Source organism: Tribolium castaneum, chromosome 8, assembly GCF_031307605.1.
Source record: "Tribolium castaneum strain GA2 chromosome 8, icTriCast1.1, whole genome shotgun sequence".
In the NCBI taxonomy this organism is placed as follows: domain Eukaryota; kingdom Metazoa; phylum Arthropoda; class Insecta; order Coleoptera; family Tenebrionidae; genus Tribolium; species Tribolium castaneum.
The window spans coordinates 14,024,477-14,043,259 of NC_087401.1; the positions used below are offsets into that span (position 1 = coordinate 14,024,477).

At 39.2% G+C, this 18,783-nt stretch overlaps 4 protein-coding genes and 1 non-coding gene across 5 annotated transcripts; 3 read left to right on the top strand and 2 right to left on the bottom strand.

The window, feature by feature from the left end:
* Positions 1-1,008: 1,008 nt before the first annotated feature.
* Positions 1,009-10,922, top strand: LOC100141756 (uncharacterized). The gene is made up of 5 exons (XM_001808924.4): positions 1,009-1,373; positions 4,605-5,521; positions 9,202-9,385; positions 9,435-9,617; positions 10,079-10,922. The coding sequence occupies exons 2-5, from the start codon at positions 4,616-4,618 to the stop codon at positions 10,873-10,875; spliced, it is 2,070 nt and encodes a 689-aa protein (XP_001808976.2). The 5' UTR covers positions 1,009-1,373; positions 4,605-4,615; the 3' UTR covers positions 10,876-10,922.
* Positions 9,053-9,124, top strand: TRNAT-UGU (transfer RNA threonine (anticodon UGU)). The gene has a single exon. It is a non-coding gene; the product is annotated as a tRNA-Thr (tRNA).
* Positions 10,867-13,569, bottom strand: LOC658588 (uncharacterized). Its single transcript, XM_064358193.1, has 9 exons — positions 13,410-13,569; positions 12,948-13,360; positions 12,791-12,901; positions 12,502-12,604; positions 12,311-12,457; positions 11,866-12,057; positions 11,405-11,817; positions 11,110-11,323; positions 10,867-11,061 (listed from the first exon to the last, which is right to left on the bottom strand). The coding sequence occupies exons 1-9, from the start codon at positions 13,552-13,554 to the stop codon at positions 10,913-10,915; spliced, it is 1,887 nt and encodes a 628-aa protein (XP_064214263.1). The 5' UTR covers positions 13,555-13,569; the 3' UTR covers positions 10,867-10,912.
* A 214-nt stretch (positions 13,570-13,783) lies between these two features.
* Positions 13,784-14,720, top strand: LOC658507 (tetratricopeptide repeat protein 12). Its single transcript, XM_008196522.3, has 4 exons — positions 13,784-14,100; positions 14,147-14,295; positions 14,339-14,582; positions 14,626-14,720. The coding sequence occupies exons 1-4, from the start codon at positions 13,845-13,847 to the stop codon at positions 14,652-14,654; spliced, it is 678 nt and encodes a 225-aa protein (XP_008194744.2). The 5' UTR covers positions 13,784-13,844; the 3' UTR covers positions 14,655-14,720.
* An 816-nt stretch (positions 14,721-15,536) lies between these two features.
* Positions 15,537-18,781, bottom strand: LOC658435 (uncharacterized protein; the record flags this gene model as incomplete). The annotated part of the gene is given in 10 exon segments (XM_064358195.1): positions 15,537-15,651; positions 15,705-15,904; positions 15,958-16,328; positions 16,379-16,766; positions 16,818-17,039; positions 17,088-17,203; positions 17,457-17,785; positions 17,788-18,395; positions 18,397-18,682; positions 18,730-18,781. Coding segments are annotated over 10 exon segments (2,628 nt in total), but the record flags the coding sequence as incomplete, so codon positions are not given.
* Between the last annotated feature and the right edge of the window lie 2 nt (positions 18,782-18,783).

The window sequence follows — 18,783 nt, forward strand, 5'->3', positions numbered from 1 at the left end:
TACCAAAATTTCACATTGCCAGTTCCTGTTTAAATAAAAACTTGCTTTTTTATTTTTCTATTAACTGCATGCGAAATTTTTATAATTTTAGACGTTTATGGACAAATACATTTGTCAAAATTAATTTTTCTAGATCAATACTATTCTATTTTGATTTGAATAATTCTGCGTATGAATGTTTCTAAATTTGACGGATTGTGCCAGTGAATGTTTCTGGTGATGAACTGTTTTAGACTTGCTTTGTTGAAGGCGTTATCGAAGGACTTAATCTCTTGCAGAAATAAAGAAAATTGCAGGATGTAAAGGGGGTGAAAAAAATCAGTTTGCATTGCTTGAATATGACAATAAAAAATGCAGAAATTAAATGCAGTTAAGTTTTTATTTGTAATGGAAACACATTAGAATGGTCAGGAGAAGTTCTACAAATGTGATATGTAAGTCAGCGTTACAGCTTATTGATGTTTTTATAATGATTTACGATTATTTTGATAATTTTTCGGGTGTGAACTTGGCTGTAGATAACGAAAATTGTGGGGAAATGGTGCGCGCAGCAATTGTCTGGTCGACTGTAATTTTTTGGTGCTATCTTTACCAATTTGGCGTATTGTTGGTTGCCTATACAAAATATTTTTTTAATTTAAAATTAAATACAATTTTGAAGTTATTAAGTTTAGTAGCACTTAAATCAACTATTGTGATGGTTTCAGATGCAATTTGCACAAAAACTAAATGTAAAAACAACCAGCGTGTATTGTGTGTTCCCTACGTGGCGGTATATTATCTTAGGGGAAATACACTTGTGAATGTATTGTTGGTTGGATAGATGTCGAGTCGTGACACAATTTTTTGATTGGTTTAAATGTCCAAAATGGGCCAAGGTCACTCGCTATACGTTGCCAATTCTTATAATTTTTTGTTAGATTTTTTTTTCAATTCTCTGACATGAAAATAAATATCACGTTATTTTGTTTTGGTCTTGTTTCCCCCACTGCAAGCGAGCACACCCATTCAATTGTTTTCCAAATCGGTACCAAACAAGCTATTAAAACAATCGAACGTGCGCAAATGTCGACTTGATTTTTTCCAAAAACCGAAGAAATCATTTTACGAAATACAAATTGCACGTTTGTAGCATTTTCCCCCCGCGTTGTTTTCAATTTTTGCCCCACATTTACCATTCGCTCGACGTCCTCGAAACCGATCGTCGACTGTTTCAGAGCGGTTTTGATCGCGGCTGGCGATGTTTCACGACAAAAGAAAAAAAAATGTGAACGGGAAGTGAGTGGATTTTAGAGTGCCGTGGAATTTTTCAAAACCGATTTTTTTCGCGCCAAGGATACCTACTTGATGGATTTGGAGTAATATTGCGTGAGGTAATTTTCGGATGAAAAAATAGGCACGCTGTAATTCGCAGCCTGCTTAATTGGATGATCGGTTGAGGTCGGATTAAGTAATAAGTGGGCAATTTAATAATTGACTTAACGAGCTTTGGCTTACAAAATCGATACTATTAAAAAATATATCGGCACCTAGTTATTATTTAATAACAATAGCGCGTTTTTGACGCAATTGTTATAACTTTCTATGTTAGATAAGCAAATCGGGCGGTTTTATTTTGAATCGTTTTGTATAACATTAATAAATTTGCGATGTTATTATTCCAGGTTTAAAATGCTCTCAGACTGTTTAAACCGCATGTAAATCAGATAAAAAATACCGGAGATACGTGACGATCCATATTTGTATGGCACACCCGGTATATAAGATTTTTTCATTTGTATGTTATTTACTGTAAATAATAATATACCGGGTGGGTTGTAAAATGACTTCATAGCCACATTTTTGAAACAAACTTAAATTAGTGAACGTTCTTTTTGATTTGATCTTTTTGTTTGTTGAAATTTCGAAATAAATGACAGGATACTGCAATTAAGGCATTTTATAATTAATAGATTAATTATTAATATATTCTCAATTAAAGCGTGTCCCTCAGGGCAGCACTTTGTTATCAAACTTTCTAACTATAAAAAATGGGAAATGTTGGTCGACCTCTCGACCGCTCAAAAATTCCAGATCTTGAAAAAAATCAAATCTTTCACCGACTTTCATCGAGAATTAAGTTGGCAACCACATACTGTCATTGCCAACCCACACAAGTGACAAATTTGGTGACCAACATCACGGGTGAAAAATCCGATGAGGTCGTTGGCTTTTGTGATAGGGTATGGGAGGGTAAAAATGCAGTTATTGTCGGGTTGGTATCACTGTTAGGTTTGCTCTATTTGTTTGTGTAAGTGCAACCGTTATGCACTTTGATATTTTCGTAATAAAGGATTTCTCTGCTCGCTGAATAAGCAGGCAAAAGAAAATTTATGGAAAAGCTATTTGGAATAAATTAGTGTTTTTATTGGCAGCCTTGTAATAGAATTTTTCTAAATATTTGCACACTTTATGCAGGTATTTATGCAAATACGGGAAAAATCATCAAGTTGGCACATAATTAAAATGTCATATTAGACAAAAATACGATCTGTTTATCCCCAGCTCAGCCAACTTTCACTAATTGTGACATAACAAATGAAGAAATGTCACATCTTGATTCGTAACATTTCCGCTTTTTTCTTATCACACATCCAATTAAGCCATAAAATCGGGCAAAAAACCCGAAAGTGACTTTCTTCTCGTTAATTTTATCAAAATTCGCCGCCTACGATTTGAAACAAATAAAATAATTGTGTACTGATGTATGAATCCTGCCGGTCAATTGTTTTGCGGAACGTCACAAGTCAACCTTGAAATTCTTGCAGCCTTACCCAGATGGCTTGATGCTCATAACAAAATTTATTCCGACGCCTACTTAAATTAAATTATAATTCAATTTAGATCACGTGACGTTTTGTAGTTTTTCGAGGGAAACGTCGTTCTTGCGTTTATTAACTGAAATGCCGGCTTATGTAAGAAGGAATTGCGCCAAGTTAATTAAAAATGACTTAATACAGTAATAATTTAATGAGGAGCGGAACAAAATTTCAACAACACATTTATGAAAAACGCCGAAAAATAAGTGAATTTTATAGGTTTTAGAAGGCTACCCTTGATTTTTATTGGCTCACCCGGTATAATCACTATTTATTATACTTATTATACTTCACATAAAACTACCTGTAGCAGTGTTTTATATTCTTAAGTCATTAGAACCCTCTTGAGTTGTTGAAAGTGCAAAAAAGTCAATTGCTTCAATTTTTTGAACTTTAATTTTTCAATTTTTGGTCGATTTTCGGCACATCATCGAGCAATAACTCCGGAACTGTTAGAGGTAACCTCATGAAGTTTATTATCCTCGGAAGACTCTCATTATTGCGAACAAAAATGTAAAAAAAGGGGAAATAAAAAAATCATAACTAAAAACCCATTGGGAATTTGGCGATTTTCTCAACGCCAGTCGATTCCCCGGATCATTTTACATGAGTTTACATCAAAATAGTCCCGTGTTTGAATTAATTTCACCAAAAAAATTCAAAATAATACATATAATTTTTTTCGTTATGTACAGAATTATTCTTAAAAAAGTTCCTCTTGGTTTTTCTCCCAAATAAACTGTCAGGTTTAAGCGAAAATTATCAGGCTTCATTACATATAGTAAAGAAATGAAAGCACGGGCTTGAAATTGCAAAATAATTATTTTGGTGCTATATACAGGATGATTCTCAATTCGGGTTTTCCCCCGCACAAAATGTCTGACTTGGGCGAAACTTTGCAGGCGTCGCCGCCATGTTGTACGAAACCAAGGCGCAGTTCGCCGCCGTCGTGGGCAAAAGGGCAAATAAAAAATCATAACTAAAAACCCATTGGGAATTTGCGATTTTCTCAACGCCAGTCATTCCCCGGATCATTTTACATGAGTTTACATCAAAATAGTCCCGTTTTTAAATTAATTTCACCAAAAAAATTCAAAATAATAGATATAATTTTTTTCGTTATGTACAGGATTATTCTTAAAAAAGTTCCTCTTGGTTTTTCCCCAAATAAACTGTCAGATTTAAGCTAAAATTATCATAACATATAGTAAAGAAATGAAAGCACGGGCTTGAAATTGCAAAATAATTATTTTGGTGCTATATACAGGATGATTCTCAATTCGGGTTGTCCCCCGAACAAAATGTCTGACTTGGGCGAAACTTTGCAGGCGTCGCCGCCATGTTGTACGAAACCAAGGCAGTTCGCCGCCGTCGTGGGCAAATAAAAAAATCATAACTAAAAACCCATTGGGAATTTGGCGATTTTCTCCACGCCAGTCATTCGCCGGATCATTTTACATGAGTTTACATCAAAATAGTCCCGTTTTTAAATTAATTTCACCAAAAAAATTCAAAATAATACATATAATTTTTTTCGTTATGTACAGGATTATTCTTAAAAAAGTTCCTCTTGGTTTTTCCCCAAATAAACTGTCAGATTTAAGCTAAAATTATCATAACATATAGTAAAGAAATGAAAGCACGGGATTGAAATTGCAAAATAATTATTTTGGTGCTATATACAGGATGATTCTCAATTCGGGTTTTCCCCCGAACAAAATGTCTGACTTGGGCGAAACTTTGCAGGCGTCGCCGCCATGTTGTACGAAACCAAGGCGCAGTTCGCCGCCGTCGTGGCGCTGCCCATCGTCACCATCCTCCTGGTCTGGACCTCGGCCATCTTCCAGCGCAACCGCAAGTCTTGGGGCCCTTACGACATCCCCATAGTCACCCTCCTCATCCTCTCCATCCTGCGCAACCTCACCGTCCTCACCTACACCCTCTTCGTGGCCCTGAGCCAGGACGCCATCAACCACGACTACTGCAGCGCCCTCGTGTGGATTTTCAACTCAATTCACACGTTCCAGGCCAGTTCTTTGACAACGCTCGCCGTCATTGGCCTCTTCTCCGTCAAACTCCACCGCAAACAGCAACATCTGAGGCAGTTCCTCACCGCCACGCACGTCATCTACCACCTGTTCTGCCTCACGACGCTGTGCGCATGCGTCGGCGTCGCCGCCATTTTGGCGCAACCCGAGCCGCCATTTTTTAGAGCTTGGGCATCGAATCCGTGCCTGTTTATGCCGTTTGAGCTCGATTTGAAATACAACGTGTTTATTATTGTTTTGAATGTGTTTTTGGCCAGTGTGTCAGTGATCGCGTTCATGGCCACCTGTTTCAATCATTTCAAAATCAAAAAACACGGCTTTGACTATTTGAAAAAGTCCAATTCGGATCTGAGTGACTTGAGCCTCGGCAATGAACAAAAGAATTACTACGATACTTATACTATCCAAAGAGGTGATCACCACTTATATGATGGGCAGAATCAAGTCGCTTGGAATAGCGACGTGTCGAATATTTCGACAACTGTCAGTAGCACCAACAGCAGAAGGCCGTGCATTACGCAACAGCCTGTCAAAAACGATGAACACAGAACTGGATTAGAAACTATACATCCGGTTCTAATCGTCTGTTATCTCTTCTATCATCTACCTCTCATTGTAAGTACAAAAAAACATGCACTTTCATTTTTTTGCGTTATTAAGTTGGCGATATGTTAACACGCCGCCGCCATGTTATTTGAAAGTTCGTAATTGCAACGAGTAAATGAATGTAATTGTTTAAGTAGGACAGTGAGAATTGACGCGAGAATAATCGAGCGTGTGAAAACGGATATGATATGTTTAGGGATAAAAATATCGAAATTGATGGAATAACTGCACACGCCTACTTGATTTCCCCTGAATACCATTAACCTCCAGTGTTTTTTCAACTGAAACGCCCTGTATATGTAAAAGTTTGACCTCTGATTTATGGCACGTTTAAATATCTTGCGAACGGTGCAGGTCGCGTCCAATTTGGACAACAAATAACGCTGATACAGGGGTTTCTTTATTTGTTGACCCACCCGGTATATAGTTTTTTTGTTATTTTACATAAAAAAATGTTTTTTTTGTGGGTATTTTGTTTCAAGTCCACAGCTAGACCAATTTATTTCGCCAGTTTTTTCAATTTTTTTTATTATACCGAGTGATTATAAAAACCAAACAAAAATCAAAGTTTTTAATTGTCAAACCTGTAAAACGTGTTAAAAATATCGACAATGACCGATACCGCCTACTTGATTCCACACAATGTTGTTAACCTCTGATTCGATCTTATTTCCATTTTTTTATTGAACGTACTGTGTTATGTAAAAATTGTATGACACATCCGTACTGCGTCTAAATAGCTTTCAATCATCGCAAACTACGTTAACTTCGAGCAACAAATAACAGAGATATGATTTGATTTAATAAAAATTATTCACCCGATTTAGTATACAGGGTGTCCCAGCGAGTAGGTAAAGTCCATTATTTACCCTTAAATGTTAGAAAAGTAATTTTTTTTTCTCTAAAACTTAGGTATGATCTCTCTGCCTTTCCTAAAATTATTTACAAATATACCGGGTGTTTTATAAATTAGCTACTACAGCTAGTACAAACTTATTATGCTATTTTTATCACATTTTCATTGCTTTTTAATCGTGTTTTTCAACGTGTTCATTTTTCGTTCTCAATAGAAATTCATGGCCATCAAGATTCCGCTGTGTGAAATTATTTGAAAACAATTGAATGTGCAAAAACGTGTATAACATGTTTAGAGAGTTAAAAATATTGAGAATGATGGTATAACCGAACACGCCTACTTGATTCCATTGCATATTATTAACCTTTGACTTGATACCCGGAAGCTATATGGTGGAATTTATTCCATTTATGTTTTTTTCTTGAACACTTTATTCTTTATTTGTTTGTTTTATGTAAAGTTTGTTTTATTTTATATTTGTATTTGTATGTACAGGATGATTCATGAAAATGCGGTTTGCGTACTTTTTTGTTTGACGTTCCAGTTGGCGTATTACGTCCACAGCCATCTAGATCCGCGTGTTTTTTTCGGAAACAAAACGGATACGATTGATACGATGTTTCTCGGGCTGGAAGTGTCTAAATCGTTGTTTATAACTGGATACGCCTACTCGATTCAATTAATTAGATATTTCCACAGCATCCTAGATTTCTTTAAAGTTATTAACCTTTGACTTGTCACCTGGAAAGTTGAATATTTGCGCTCGTAAAACCGAGCGAAAGGTAACAACAATGTCCGGACTTCCGCCATTTTAGTTTTCCTCATACAACTATGGGAAAAAAGAAAATTTCGCCCCGATTTTATCGCAAAAAATCGCTAATGATTTCACTAGGACACGGCTCAAGGTCTCGAGGTGCCCCAATTCGGGTCACTCGCGTCCGTCTCGAGGCAATAGGTCAGAAGTTTAAGATGTGGTAAAGCACAGGAAGTTGAATAATTGATTGGTTGGTTGTAATCGGATTTGTGGGTCGATTTTCAATGTTTTTTTACGTGTACTTTCGAGCGCAATTTTTCAAATCATCCGACAATTAGGAGAGAATGTGAAATTGTGCGCACAAGAGAGGAAAAGTTATTAAACGCCACACGGAAGATACTTTCCATAAAATCGATAATTGGTGGTAGTCGGCTGCTGTCACTTATTCTAGTGGCGTAACCAACTCTTGCCCAATTTTGGAAAAAATACTTCCTTTGTTCCGTAATAATAACCGTTCAAGTCGTGTAAATCTTTCCATCCATCGATGATTGATTAAATATCAAGATGGCTTCGCAACGCCACGCTCTAGATATTCTCTCTCTTCTAATAAATTTACGTAATTGTCGTAACAATAAAATTATATTCTCAATCTAAAACCATCAAACCTTGACATATGAAAAAATTCAATCTGTTGTCGGTTGCCAACATTCCATCACACCGTAAATAAAAACCCATCTACTGTATCGGACAGTTCCGGTCGGTCATTCGATTGTTTTTTCACCCTAAACATGATCACGTGTGTGTTGGCAACACTGTTTCACACCTTAAACGGATACGTTCTTGACATACCTATTTGTTACTTTCGCCAATCGAACGGTACTTTAATACCGATAATTCTTTTGTTTTTGCAAGAAAACGTGAAAGATCACGAAGTTTTGACATTTCTAGCGATTTCTCAGACTTTCCAGCTGTCATTCACGCGAGGTAAAAGATAACAGTGGAGCCACCCTCAAAAATGTCAAGTCCCCAGATACAGATTTGTTCGATTTTTTGCACACTGGAAACTAAAAAAATAATTAATTATCTACATTTATGGGATGTTTTGGTTTTGAAATTTACACGGAATTGTAAATTATTTTGACATTTCTAGTTATTTCTCAAACTGATAATAGTAATGCCACCCTTGAATGGCAAGGTGATAATTTCAAAATTACAACATTCCTAGTGATCTCTCACACTTTCCCCCGGTTAAAAGATATCAGTGGTGCCACCCTTGAGAAATAGAAATCGAGCGATGTTAATGTGGAGGTGGTGACCCTGAATTGTCACGAATTCGGATTATTGACCGAGATTTTATTAGGAAAATGCGTTAATTGGCCGAAACCTTGAAAATTTTAAGCACATCCGCACCAATTAGAAACATTTGACGGTCACGGTTGGTAATAATTTTCGCAATTTTTTCAGATTGTAATCTACAAGAAGTGTCATGGTGGATCATGACGGTCACTGTACTGTTAAGAAATGTACAAATATCGTCATTGTTAATTATTTACGCTCGTTACACAATTATTTGGGCTAAATAATTTGAAAAAGCCGCCATTAGAGCGGTGTCACAACTGTCACGTGACAGGAATTTTGAAAAAAAAATCCTAAATACGACCAAATTATGCGATGAGACGTGTTTAGAATTCAAATTTACGTAAAAATTAACACGTTTTGTAATTTCCCCGAGTCGTCATTGCTAATAATTAATCCCAATTTACAGTAAATTAGTAATTGTTATTGCGCAAAATTGGTGTTATTTTCACACGTGTTTAAACGAAAACAAAACAATGGACAAGGTATTTGTTTTTAAACACTGATAAGAGCTGATAAAACGATTTGACGATGTGTAATATTATATTGAAGCGTTTGCGCTTGCCTTGACGTAGCCTCTTTAGCTCAGTGGCAGAGCACTGGTCTTGTAAACCAGGGGTCGTGAGTTCAATCCTCACAGGAGGCAGGTGTGGAAAACCCCAAATAAAACATTTTTTTTTTAATTTTTTTTCATGTGGTGATTTTGATAACATTTGATTGCAGATACTGTGTATTTATCCCGGATTAGTGGACCCGTGGGACGTCGCAGGTGTGGCATTATGGCTAGGCCTGGTCCAGGACGTCTTAATACCCACGGGGTTAGGAATCGTTGATTCCCGATTTTGTAAATGGGTTTCAAACGTCTACAAGTGTTCCAACAATCGTGGGGGCGACAAATTACCACACGGTATTTATTTAAATAAGTGTATTGTTGGTTGCCTAACGTTCCAATTTAGTTGGCCTTGACGGTAAGTTTCGACCGTTTAGTAGCCCACCTCAGTCACTGGAAGTGGCCCAGAATCAGAGGGTCATGCAAACAATCGAGCATCGATTTCCCATAACCAATGGCTCTCTCTACACAAGTATAGATGGCCGACTTCCGGTCATCCATAATTACAGACGTCATAAGGACCAAAGAGGTGTGCAAATATTTTTTTACGGAGATCTAAAGATTAGGATGTGAAATGACGTACAAATGAAACGTTTCCGTTAATTCCGCCAGAGAGCGCTGTTCCATTATAGTCTTAAGTTTTCAGAAAAAATGGTCATATTTGTATAATTGTTAACTCATAGCAAACAAAAAAATACAGACAGGGCATTAAATTCTCAATAGTAAGACATAAACATGATGCAAAAATTTTATCGTAAACTATATTTAACAAAATTTCAAACTTGTACTAATTTAAGAGAATTAAATTTTTTATAAAAATGTTCGCGACACCATGTTTGTTTTTTTTTTTTTAATGAATTATGTGGATTTAAATTAATTTGAAACTTTGCCGAACTATATTTTTTTGGGTACGATTTTGTGCCTCGTTTCGCCTCCTAACTTATAGTCCTCCGTATTTAGTCCCAATCTCGTGACACTTGTTTTTGTCAGGTGTCAAAACTGAGTTCAGTCACGTCCGGCCGGAGCAGGCCTACCAACGCCACAACTTGGAATATTCCTGTCGCAGTTGCGAGGCCGATTTGTGCCCCAGCCACTCAAACTTGCATCATTTGAGCCCCCAATACATCAACAAACAACTGAACCTAATCCAAAATAAAAATCCCCTAACCAAACGCACTAGTTTATCGCAGGAGAGTCTCCGGTACATCCCCGAGACGCACTTCTACCAGGAGCAGATAAAAAATTCGCGTAATTTGGTCCGTTTGAATAAAATGCGGCTGTGTAAGAGCGAGGATAGTCTGAATGACGTCACTCGCGAACTGAAATTCAAAGCCACCCCAGATCGGGTGGAGTATTCGAGCTCTGACGAGGAGTATTTGCCCGAAAATCGCAACTTTGATACTTTGAGTTCGCAAAGTTCGTACTCGATCACCACCGAGGCCAACTGCGACTTTGAGTTTTTCCAAAATAATAAGGAGAGGGTTGTTTTCGAGAATAAGGTGGCAAGGCCTAAGATACAAAGGTCGAGTTCGTATATGACTCTGGAGGATAGGAACAAGAAACGGAATAAGAAGTTGTTGCGTTCGAATTCGAAATTGTCCGATTGTACTCATAACATTAGGAACAAAGTCAAGTCAGTCGAGTATTTGCCGAATTCGAACGCTAGCACTGTTTTTATCGAAGACGTTTTCTACTTCAATTACCCGAACCAGCGGAAATGGGGCGAAAGGAACTACGTGGGAAGTGTACCTGATTTGAAAAAAGTCTTTATCTCGGAGTATATTTGAACTGTATATATTGTACTGTACATATTTTAATAAAAAATTAATCGACACTCAATTTCTTAAAATTGCCATGAAATCCCAAAATTTCGTCGTTTTTCAACTTCTCAGGCCTTTGTGACTCATCGACGTGAAGTTGATCCAGTTTGTCAAACCTGTCTTGATACTGTGCCAACTTCAGGTCCAATAACCCTAAAAAACGTAGTTAGAAAATTACCAGTGGGCTTTTATGTTGGCCACCTTGTAACTCCTCTAGGGACTTTTCCTCGCCTCCGTAATCGCGCGGGAGAATGCGTTTGGGGATTTTTTCTGTCAAAATACTCGTATCTTCGCACACGTGAATGCGTTCGAACAATTTTGGTTTCATTAAGTTTTTCAAGATTGCCAGAATTGTGCTAACGAACGGCGGGCTGTTAACAATGTAGATGGCCTTCATAGGGATTGAGAACACTTTCTGGAATATACGTTATATATATATTTATATATAATATATAATATTATATATAGCATTATAAAAACTTTGTACCTAACTTACTTCGTAAACTGTCAAAACTTTGGCAATGATACTGGGTGTCAGTTTTTTGAAGTAGCCGAAATTGATGCCCTCGTTGTCAAAAATGGTGACGTCACCAAACATTATGTCTTCATTTAATCGCAATTCTTCCAAATTAATGACAAGTCCGATAACATTTCGCGGCTCCATCTTGTCAATCATTTGTTTGTTGCGCATTTTGAAAACCATCACTCGGTGCATCTCGTCGGTCATTTTCGGGAGCGCCAGCCAATAGGCGATTTGCCTTGCTTCGGCCATGTTCGGCTTTTGCGGATTGACGTGTTCGTACAACTCCGGAATTAAAGTACGGACTGTGTAATACATATCGATACTTTGTTTCGTCCGCTCGATACTGAATTTATTGAGGATTAGGAAATTCTCAATTCTTTTGTCGTCTGGTGACAAAGTCGGGTTTTTAATTTGCGGGGGTTGGTGGCACTTACCCAAAATTTCGGGGAGGTGGCCTTGACTTTTCATCCAATTCTTCAACTTTGTTATGTCAAGTCGAAGACTTTCTTCATTTTGGTCGTAGAGTTTTAGGATTGTTTTCAAAGCGTCGGCACTTGTGGCAAACATGATGGCTAGAAAGTGACTGTGAGTGAAGTAATAATTACCAAGTCCTTCACCGTTCTGGTTTTATTACACAATGTTATCCAAAGTGAAATGGTAAAACCTCGTATTCATAAAAGAAAATTTTCCATATTTATTACCACTATCAAATCGTAATTACAAGTTTTTCCACTTAATTTGGACAAAATTTAAATTTGGGCGCCAAAAATGGTGTCACTAAACAAATTGTCCTAACCTTGAGAAGGACAAGGTGAGAGCAATGAGGAAATAACAAACCACAGTAATTATTAACGACTGACTTTATTATGCAATATTTTTAGTCTACATCGAGTTTTTTAAAGTTGCCATGAAATCCCAAAATGTCGTCATTTTTTAAACTTTCGGGACGCAATTTCTCGTCTACTCGGAGCGTGTCCAAGTGGTCGTACCAACATTGGTATTCACCTAATTTACTCTCCAACATATCTGGAAAAATAGTTACGTACGAAATTTTTTCTACAATTTGCTACCTCGCAGTTGTTGGAGCGTATATCCGGTTCCTCCAAACTCGGCCGGAAGTACGTCTTCCGGAAACACGTCTTTGAGGGAGTCCAAGTCGGGGCACACTTTGATCTGGCCAAAAAAAAACAAAAAAAATTTTTTTTTCTATTTAATATAATTTGGTGTTCTTGACACTAAATTTTTCATGAGTTGTCATGGTAATAAGTTAGTTATTTGCAATAAAAAACAGCTACTTATTTTTTCAAAATTTGAACACACCCTTTTTTTTATAACACTTTTTTCAAAATTTGAACGTACCCTCTCGAACAGCTTCGGTTTCATGATTTTTTGGGCCAAAGTCAGGGCCGCCTCCCCGAATTTGGGAAAATTAACAAGGTAGAGTCCTTTCAGACGCGCTGAGTACAATTTCTGAAAAAATTATGACTACTTTGTTAGTCCAAAAATAATGACTCACTTCGTAAATTATGGCCACGGCTTTGAAGACAAAAGTCGGCGTTAATTTTAAAATGTAAGACACTGGGACGTGGCTACAATCCACGATAAAATACTCGCCAAAAGTCACATCTTCCTTCATGCGTATTTCGTGAATGGACAACAGGTGGCGCAGCACGTTCATCGGTTCGAGTTTTTCCCCCAAATTCTCTTGCCGCATTTTGAAAATAAAAAGGCGGTTGTTTTTGAAAGTTTTCGGGTAAACGACAAAATTCATAACTTCACGAATTTCCTTCAAGTGGGGTAGTTTCGGGTTACTTTCGCCGAACACATCTTCCAGTTTTGAGCGTAGGGTGAAATACATGTCGATTTTTTGCTTCGTTTTTTCGACGCTACATTTACTTAGCAAAAGGAAATTCTGAATGACCCGTTTATCTGAAAATTTTGGGCGAGTTAAGGCTGCTGGTTCACGGTCTATAGTTACCCAAAACTTCCGGTAGGTGGGGCTGCTCTTGGAGCCATTTTGTCACAACTGTAACGTCCTCATTGAACGATTTTTCATTACGATCGAAGTCTTTGATCACGTCGTAAAGAATCTCGTCACCGGCTTCGAGGAAAGTCTGCTTCATTTTGACAATGACTGGTTTGGGAACAAAGGGGGTTCCCTTATCTACTCTCCCCTCTTTGATCAATTTTTGAAAAATTTTGCCGAAAAATACGTTGAGAAAGTTGATCATGCGGTTCAAAGCCGGTCAAGTGTGCTCAAGGTTTAAAACAAGCCGAATCTTGATTTAAAATTGCATTTTTTTAATTGGTGTGTCGGCAACCAACTATACACTACTTTATTCATTTTTTAAATTAATTGCCGCGGTAACACGGTCTGTTTGGTCAATAATATATCAAACGTCAGTCGTTTGAAATGGAGCAATTTGACGAAGAATTTTCCAATTTTTTGTATAAAGTGAATCAGGTTAACAGCATTGTGGAAAAACTGGCCTCAAGTGACGAGACTTTGCAAAAAATCGGCGATTTGGAAGCTAGACAATACCTAGGTGAGGAGGACGACACCAAATACGTGAAAATCGACGAAAATGAGCTCAAAATTCGAACTAACCGGACGCTAATTAACCGGAAAGCGCTCTTGCGTGAGGAAAATCCGGCAACAATGTCGCAAGGTACTTTACGACCCGCCTATTTTTCAAATTCTAAAGCTTGGTTTAGAGGCTTTTATGGACGAGGTGTCGAAAGACGCCGATCGCAGATACAAACAAAAATTGATAAGACGTGAGAAAATGGAAACTTTTAAAAAACAAGCCACGCTAGCGTTCAGACGAGGCGAGTACGCGAAAGCTCTAAGTTTATACACCAAAGTAAGTTGGCTTGTTATAGTCCTCCGTTAACTTGACTTAATAGGCGATTGAGCAAATCAGAGACAGCTGTGTACTTTACACAAACCGGGCTTTAACTTACATCAATTTAAAACATTACGATAAAGCCATCGGTGATTGTGAAACGGCTTTAAGACTCAATGAAAATTCGCTCAAAGCGCGCTTGCTTATGGCCAAAGCCTACTTTCTGCAAGGCGATTTGGCGAATTTTGAGGCGGCTGTGAAAGAGACAAAAGAACGAAATGGCGACCAAATGAGTGTCATTGAAGGTAACTTTTCGCAATTTGGGTTCAATAAATAATTGTTTTCCAGATTACGTGAAGCAATTGCGTGACGCATAAGTGCCAGTTTTTGTCAGCACTCTGTATACTACAAGTGTCTAGTAATAAAAATATCTAAATATAAAATTGTGTTCCATTTTTATTACGTTTAAATAATTAATTGAAACTTTAATTGTTGCATTTTGTAAGCGTAAAATTATTTTTAAACACCTTGTATTAAGACGGTTCGTAATATTTTGATAATACGACACCTTTGTCTGTAAGGCAGAATTTAACAAATGCGCTAGTTTTTCAACGCTCAGTATATGTTTTACGTGTTTGAAATATTCGAGACTGCCAACCGAACAGAAGTAAAGTTACTAGTCATTTCGGTTTTTTCGTAACGAATTGTTCTGAGTTTGTCTGGCTTGTTTATTGTATTTTTTACGAGAAAGTGTGAAACTGTGCTCTTTTTATCGTTTTAATCTTTAGTTTTAACACAATTGTGGTCAGTTTCGTGGTGGCGTTTTGCTGAAGAAGCGGTAAGTTCGAATTTTCGTTTAGTAAAACATAACCTTGCAAGGCGGCAAATGTAACCTGTACGAAGTACAATTAATTAATTGCAACTTATAATAAACACATTCTTTAGCCATTTCTCGTGCAAATAGTCGTTTGTGGAGTCTTTTCCCGAAAAAGTATCGTCAAAATTCCAAACACCACCAACCAAATAACGCGGAAGTAACTAAATTTTTGACAACTGTTAGGGGGCAGTTTCTTGTAGTTTTTGTTTGTTTCAATCCTAATAGTGATTAGTTTTTTAGTGAAAAAGTTCCCCGACAAAGCGGTAAGTCCAAATTTTCGTTGCTTTCGTAAAAATAACCTCTCAAGAGGCCTGCTGTTCCAGGCCCGTATTTCACGATTTTATGCATTTGGGGTTATCAGGGTTTAGTTAAAAGTCTCGTAATCTATACAAGCGTTTATTAATTAAATTAAAATTACAATAAATACGGCCTCAAACCTACTTAATACTCAATTGTGACGCATTTCGTTTTCAAATATTCGTTCAGAGCGTCTTGTCCTGAAAAAAACATGATCAAAATTCGAAGTACTGCCAACACAACAGGAAAATACCTAAATCTTTGCCAAATCCCGACTGCTTGAACCCCCCAAACGGCGCCGCGACGTCCGTTTTATTATAAGTGTTGACAAAAACAGTCCCGGCTTCGACTTTTTCCGCAAATTTGAGCGCTTTGGACAAATCTCGGGTAAAAACCCCGGAGGCGAGCCCATATTCAGTCGCGTTTGCACGTTTTAAAACACCGTCAATGTCCCTAGAAACAAAGTTAAATATCCCTAAACCGGGGAAACCCACAGATTGACTCACCCATTGCTAAATTTACTTATAACCATGATGGGCCCAAACGATTCCTCCTTGGCGATGTACATGTGGTCCTCCACGTGGCTGAAAATGGTCGGTTGGAGGAAGTAACCCTTTCGGTTTAACCGCTCCCCTCCATATTCCAATTTCGCCCCCTCTTTGACCCCCATTTTAATATAATCGAGTAGTTTGGTCAAGTGTGCTTGGTGGTTTTGTGGGCCGTGCGCTGTTGATTTATTCAGGGGATCCCCAATTGTTATTTTTTTGGTCTCGGTGACCACGCGTCGAATAAACTCGTCGTGGATGCTTTCCTCCACGAAAAGTCGCCCGGCAGCTATGCAATTCTCGCCCTTGTTGAAAAAAACACTTTGCATTCCCTATAAAACCAGTTGGCGATGACATATTTTAATTTGGGGGGTTTACCCACCAATCGGACGGCCTTGTCCAGATCGCAGTCGGCGAAAATAACCAGTGGGGACTTCCCCCCCAGCTCAAGCGACACTTTCTTCAAGTTTGATTCCGCGCACGACTTCATAATGACTTGCCCGATTCCGGTACTTCCCGTAAAACCCAACTTGCGTACTTCGGGATGCGTCGCGATTGCTTGGCCGGTCATTGACCCCGTGCCCGGCACGACGTTGATCACACCCGGGGGAATCCCCGCCTTGACTGCCAATTCGGCGAATTTAAGTGCGGTTAGAGGGCACACTTGTGCCGGTTTGATGATAACTGTATTACCGGCCGCAAGGCACGCTGCCATTTTCCACGATAGCATCATAAGTGGGTAGTTCCAGGGCGTGATCAGGCCGCAGACTCTATAAATCGTGGTGTGATTGGTGCGTTTAAAGGGGCGTGGTTTCACTCACCCAATCGGTTCTCTCTTCGTAAAGGAGAGGTTTTTATTGGGGCGGGCGTGCGAAACTGGGATGGTCGATCCGTGGATTTTGTCCGCCCATCCGGCGAAGTATCGCCACGTTTCGATGCTCATCCCGACGTGCGTCTTCAGGGCTAGGGTGTAAACCGCCCCCGAGTCGATTGACTCGATCGTGGCCAACTCTTCGCGGTGTTGGTGCATCAGGTCTGCCAACCTAAATTAGAGTTTGGGGTAAAATGGCTAAATTGGTAGTGAAATTTACTTGAAAAGGAGTTGGCCGCGGTCACGTGCGCTGATTTTGCTCCATTCTCCCTCGTAAAAGGCCTTTTTGGCCGCTTGGACGGCCCTGTCCACGTCCTTGGCTGAGCCACATTGGACCTAGAACCATTTTTGATTGGTTATTTCAATTGTCAAAGTGTTTTGAATCACTCTGTATAAATTGAAACTACTAAAAACTTCTTAAAACTTACTAATTTCCAATGTTTTTTTTTTAATCAAATTTGCTACAATAAATTCATGGTCAGGTCAGGTCAGGTCAAGTCAAAAACTATGCAGGTGTTCCGAAAGTAAGGGTTTTAGGGTGGTATTTAATTCTGCCATTGACAATGGTTTTAAGAAATAATTGCATTACCTGACAGATGGTTTCTTCGGTGGTTGGGTTGACAGTTGGTAGGGTTTTTCCATTTTCCGCATCAACAAACTCCCCATTGATGAAAAGTTGGCACGGAACTTTGATTTTGAGTCCATTAGCTTCGATTTCAACGCCCTTATAGTTGATTTCTTTGGGGGTTTCCCCGCCCCTTTTTTTCAAAACGGCGTTCAACGAAAATTCGGTGAAAACCGGATTGAGGAAAACATCCTCATTTTGATAATCCTCAAGTTTGAGTAAATCCTTAATTTCCTCAACCAATCGGACGACGTCCATTGACCCGGCCCCTGAGGCGAAAAAATCGGTCTCATCTCAATTTCCGTATTGAGGATTGACTTCCAAATGCCCCTCATTGACTCAATTTGACTTTTCTCATCCTCCGTCAACTCAATTGTGACTTGTTGACCGGTTTGGAGCAAGTTTGAGGCAAGCTTGACCCGTCCCTCAATTTTGACCCGCTTGACATTGACCATGGTACCATCAGAACCCGTCAAAATTAACCCATCCTCGTGTATGGTACCATTGGGACCACCTTCAATCTCAACGTCCAGTCCTTGGGGCTTCCCCCCTTTCCAGACACTTGACCCAAAAAGTGCAACTTCGTGGTACTTATCATTGACTTTGACCCGACATGACGCCCCCGGGACCGAATCCATCCCTCGGATAAAATCGTGCAACTCCGGCCCGGTTTTCCCCCAATCGATTTGGCAAAGTTCCGGTTTGTTTAACATGGGGTCATAGGTGGCGCCTTTCTCACTCTGGGGTTCCCTGGGGGCGGTCCCGTCAGCTACAAGGTCAACGGCCCTAGCAAGGGCGGTCACTCCGGCCGGGTACAAAAACCGGTTATAGAGCGAATCAACGGTGTCGTCCTCGTAAACGTCACACTCCTCCTGTAACAGGATTGGTCCGGTGTCCAGCCATCGTCCGCCAGAAAATGCTAAACCCCGCCTTTTTATCGCCGGAAATGAGCGTCCAGTTGATGGAACTGGCGCCGCGGTGGCGTGGGAGGAGCGACGGGTGGTAGCATATCGTTTTGAGGCGGGGATAGTTTATAACTTCCATTGGGATGAATTGCGAGCAGTAGGGGAGGACGTTCAAGTCGGCGTTGACGCTGCGGTAATTGGCTAGGACTTCGGGGAGGGGCGTGCCCGATTTACGCCACGCCTTGACCTTGAATAAGGGGATGTCGCACTCGTGGGCGATTTTAGCTAAAGACAAAATTAAAAAAAAACGGATTATTGGGACTTTGGCCTACCTAAGGGATCTTCCCGGGTGCCCTTGTCAGGGATTGTGAACACCCCCACGATGA

Excerpts from the sequence above, each read along its gene's own strand:
- LOC100141756 (XM_001808924.4), top strand. The coding sequence starts at position 4,616 with ATGTTGTACGAAACCAAGGCGCAGTTCGCCGCCGTCGTGGCGCTGCCC. Across the intron at positions 5,522-9,201 it reads TCTATCATCTACCTCTCATT|ATACTGTGTATTTATCCCGG; the intron begins GTAAGTACAAAA and ends ATTTGATTGCAG. Across the intron at positions 9,618-10,078 it reads ACGTCATAAGGACCAAAGAG|GTGTCAAAACTGAGTTCAGT; the intron begins GTGTGCAAATAT and ends TGTTTTTGTCAG.
- LOC658588 (XM_064358193.1), bottom strand. The coding sequence starts at position 13,554 with ATGAAGCAGACTTTCCTCGAAGCCGGTGACGAGATTCTTTACGACGTG. Across the intron at positions 12,458-12,501 it reads TACGCTCCAACAACTGCGAG|ATATGTTGGAGAGTAAATTA; the intron begins GTAGCAAATTGT and ends CTATTTTTCCAG. Across the intron at positions 11,818-11,865 it reads CCACCTCCCCGAAATTTTGG|ACGACAAAAGAATTGAGAAT; the intron begins GTAAGTGCCACC and ends CTTTGTCACCAG.
- LOC658507 (XM_008196522.3), top strand. The coding sequence starts at position 13,845 with ATGGAGCAATTTGACGAAGAATTTTCCAATTTTTTGTATAAAGTGAAT. Across the intron at positions 14,101-14,146 it reads TCCGGCAACAATGTCGCAAG|AGGCTTTTATGGACGAGGTG; the intron begins GTACTTTACGAC and ends AGCTTGGTTTAG. Across the intron at positions 14,296-14,338 it reads CTCTAAGTTTATACACCAAA|GCGATTGAGCAAATCAGAGA; the intron begins GTAAGTTGGCTT and ends TTGACTTAATAG.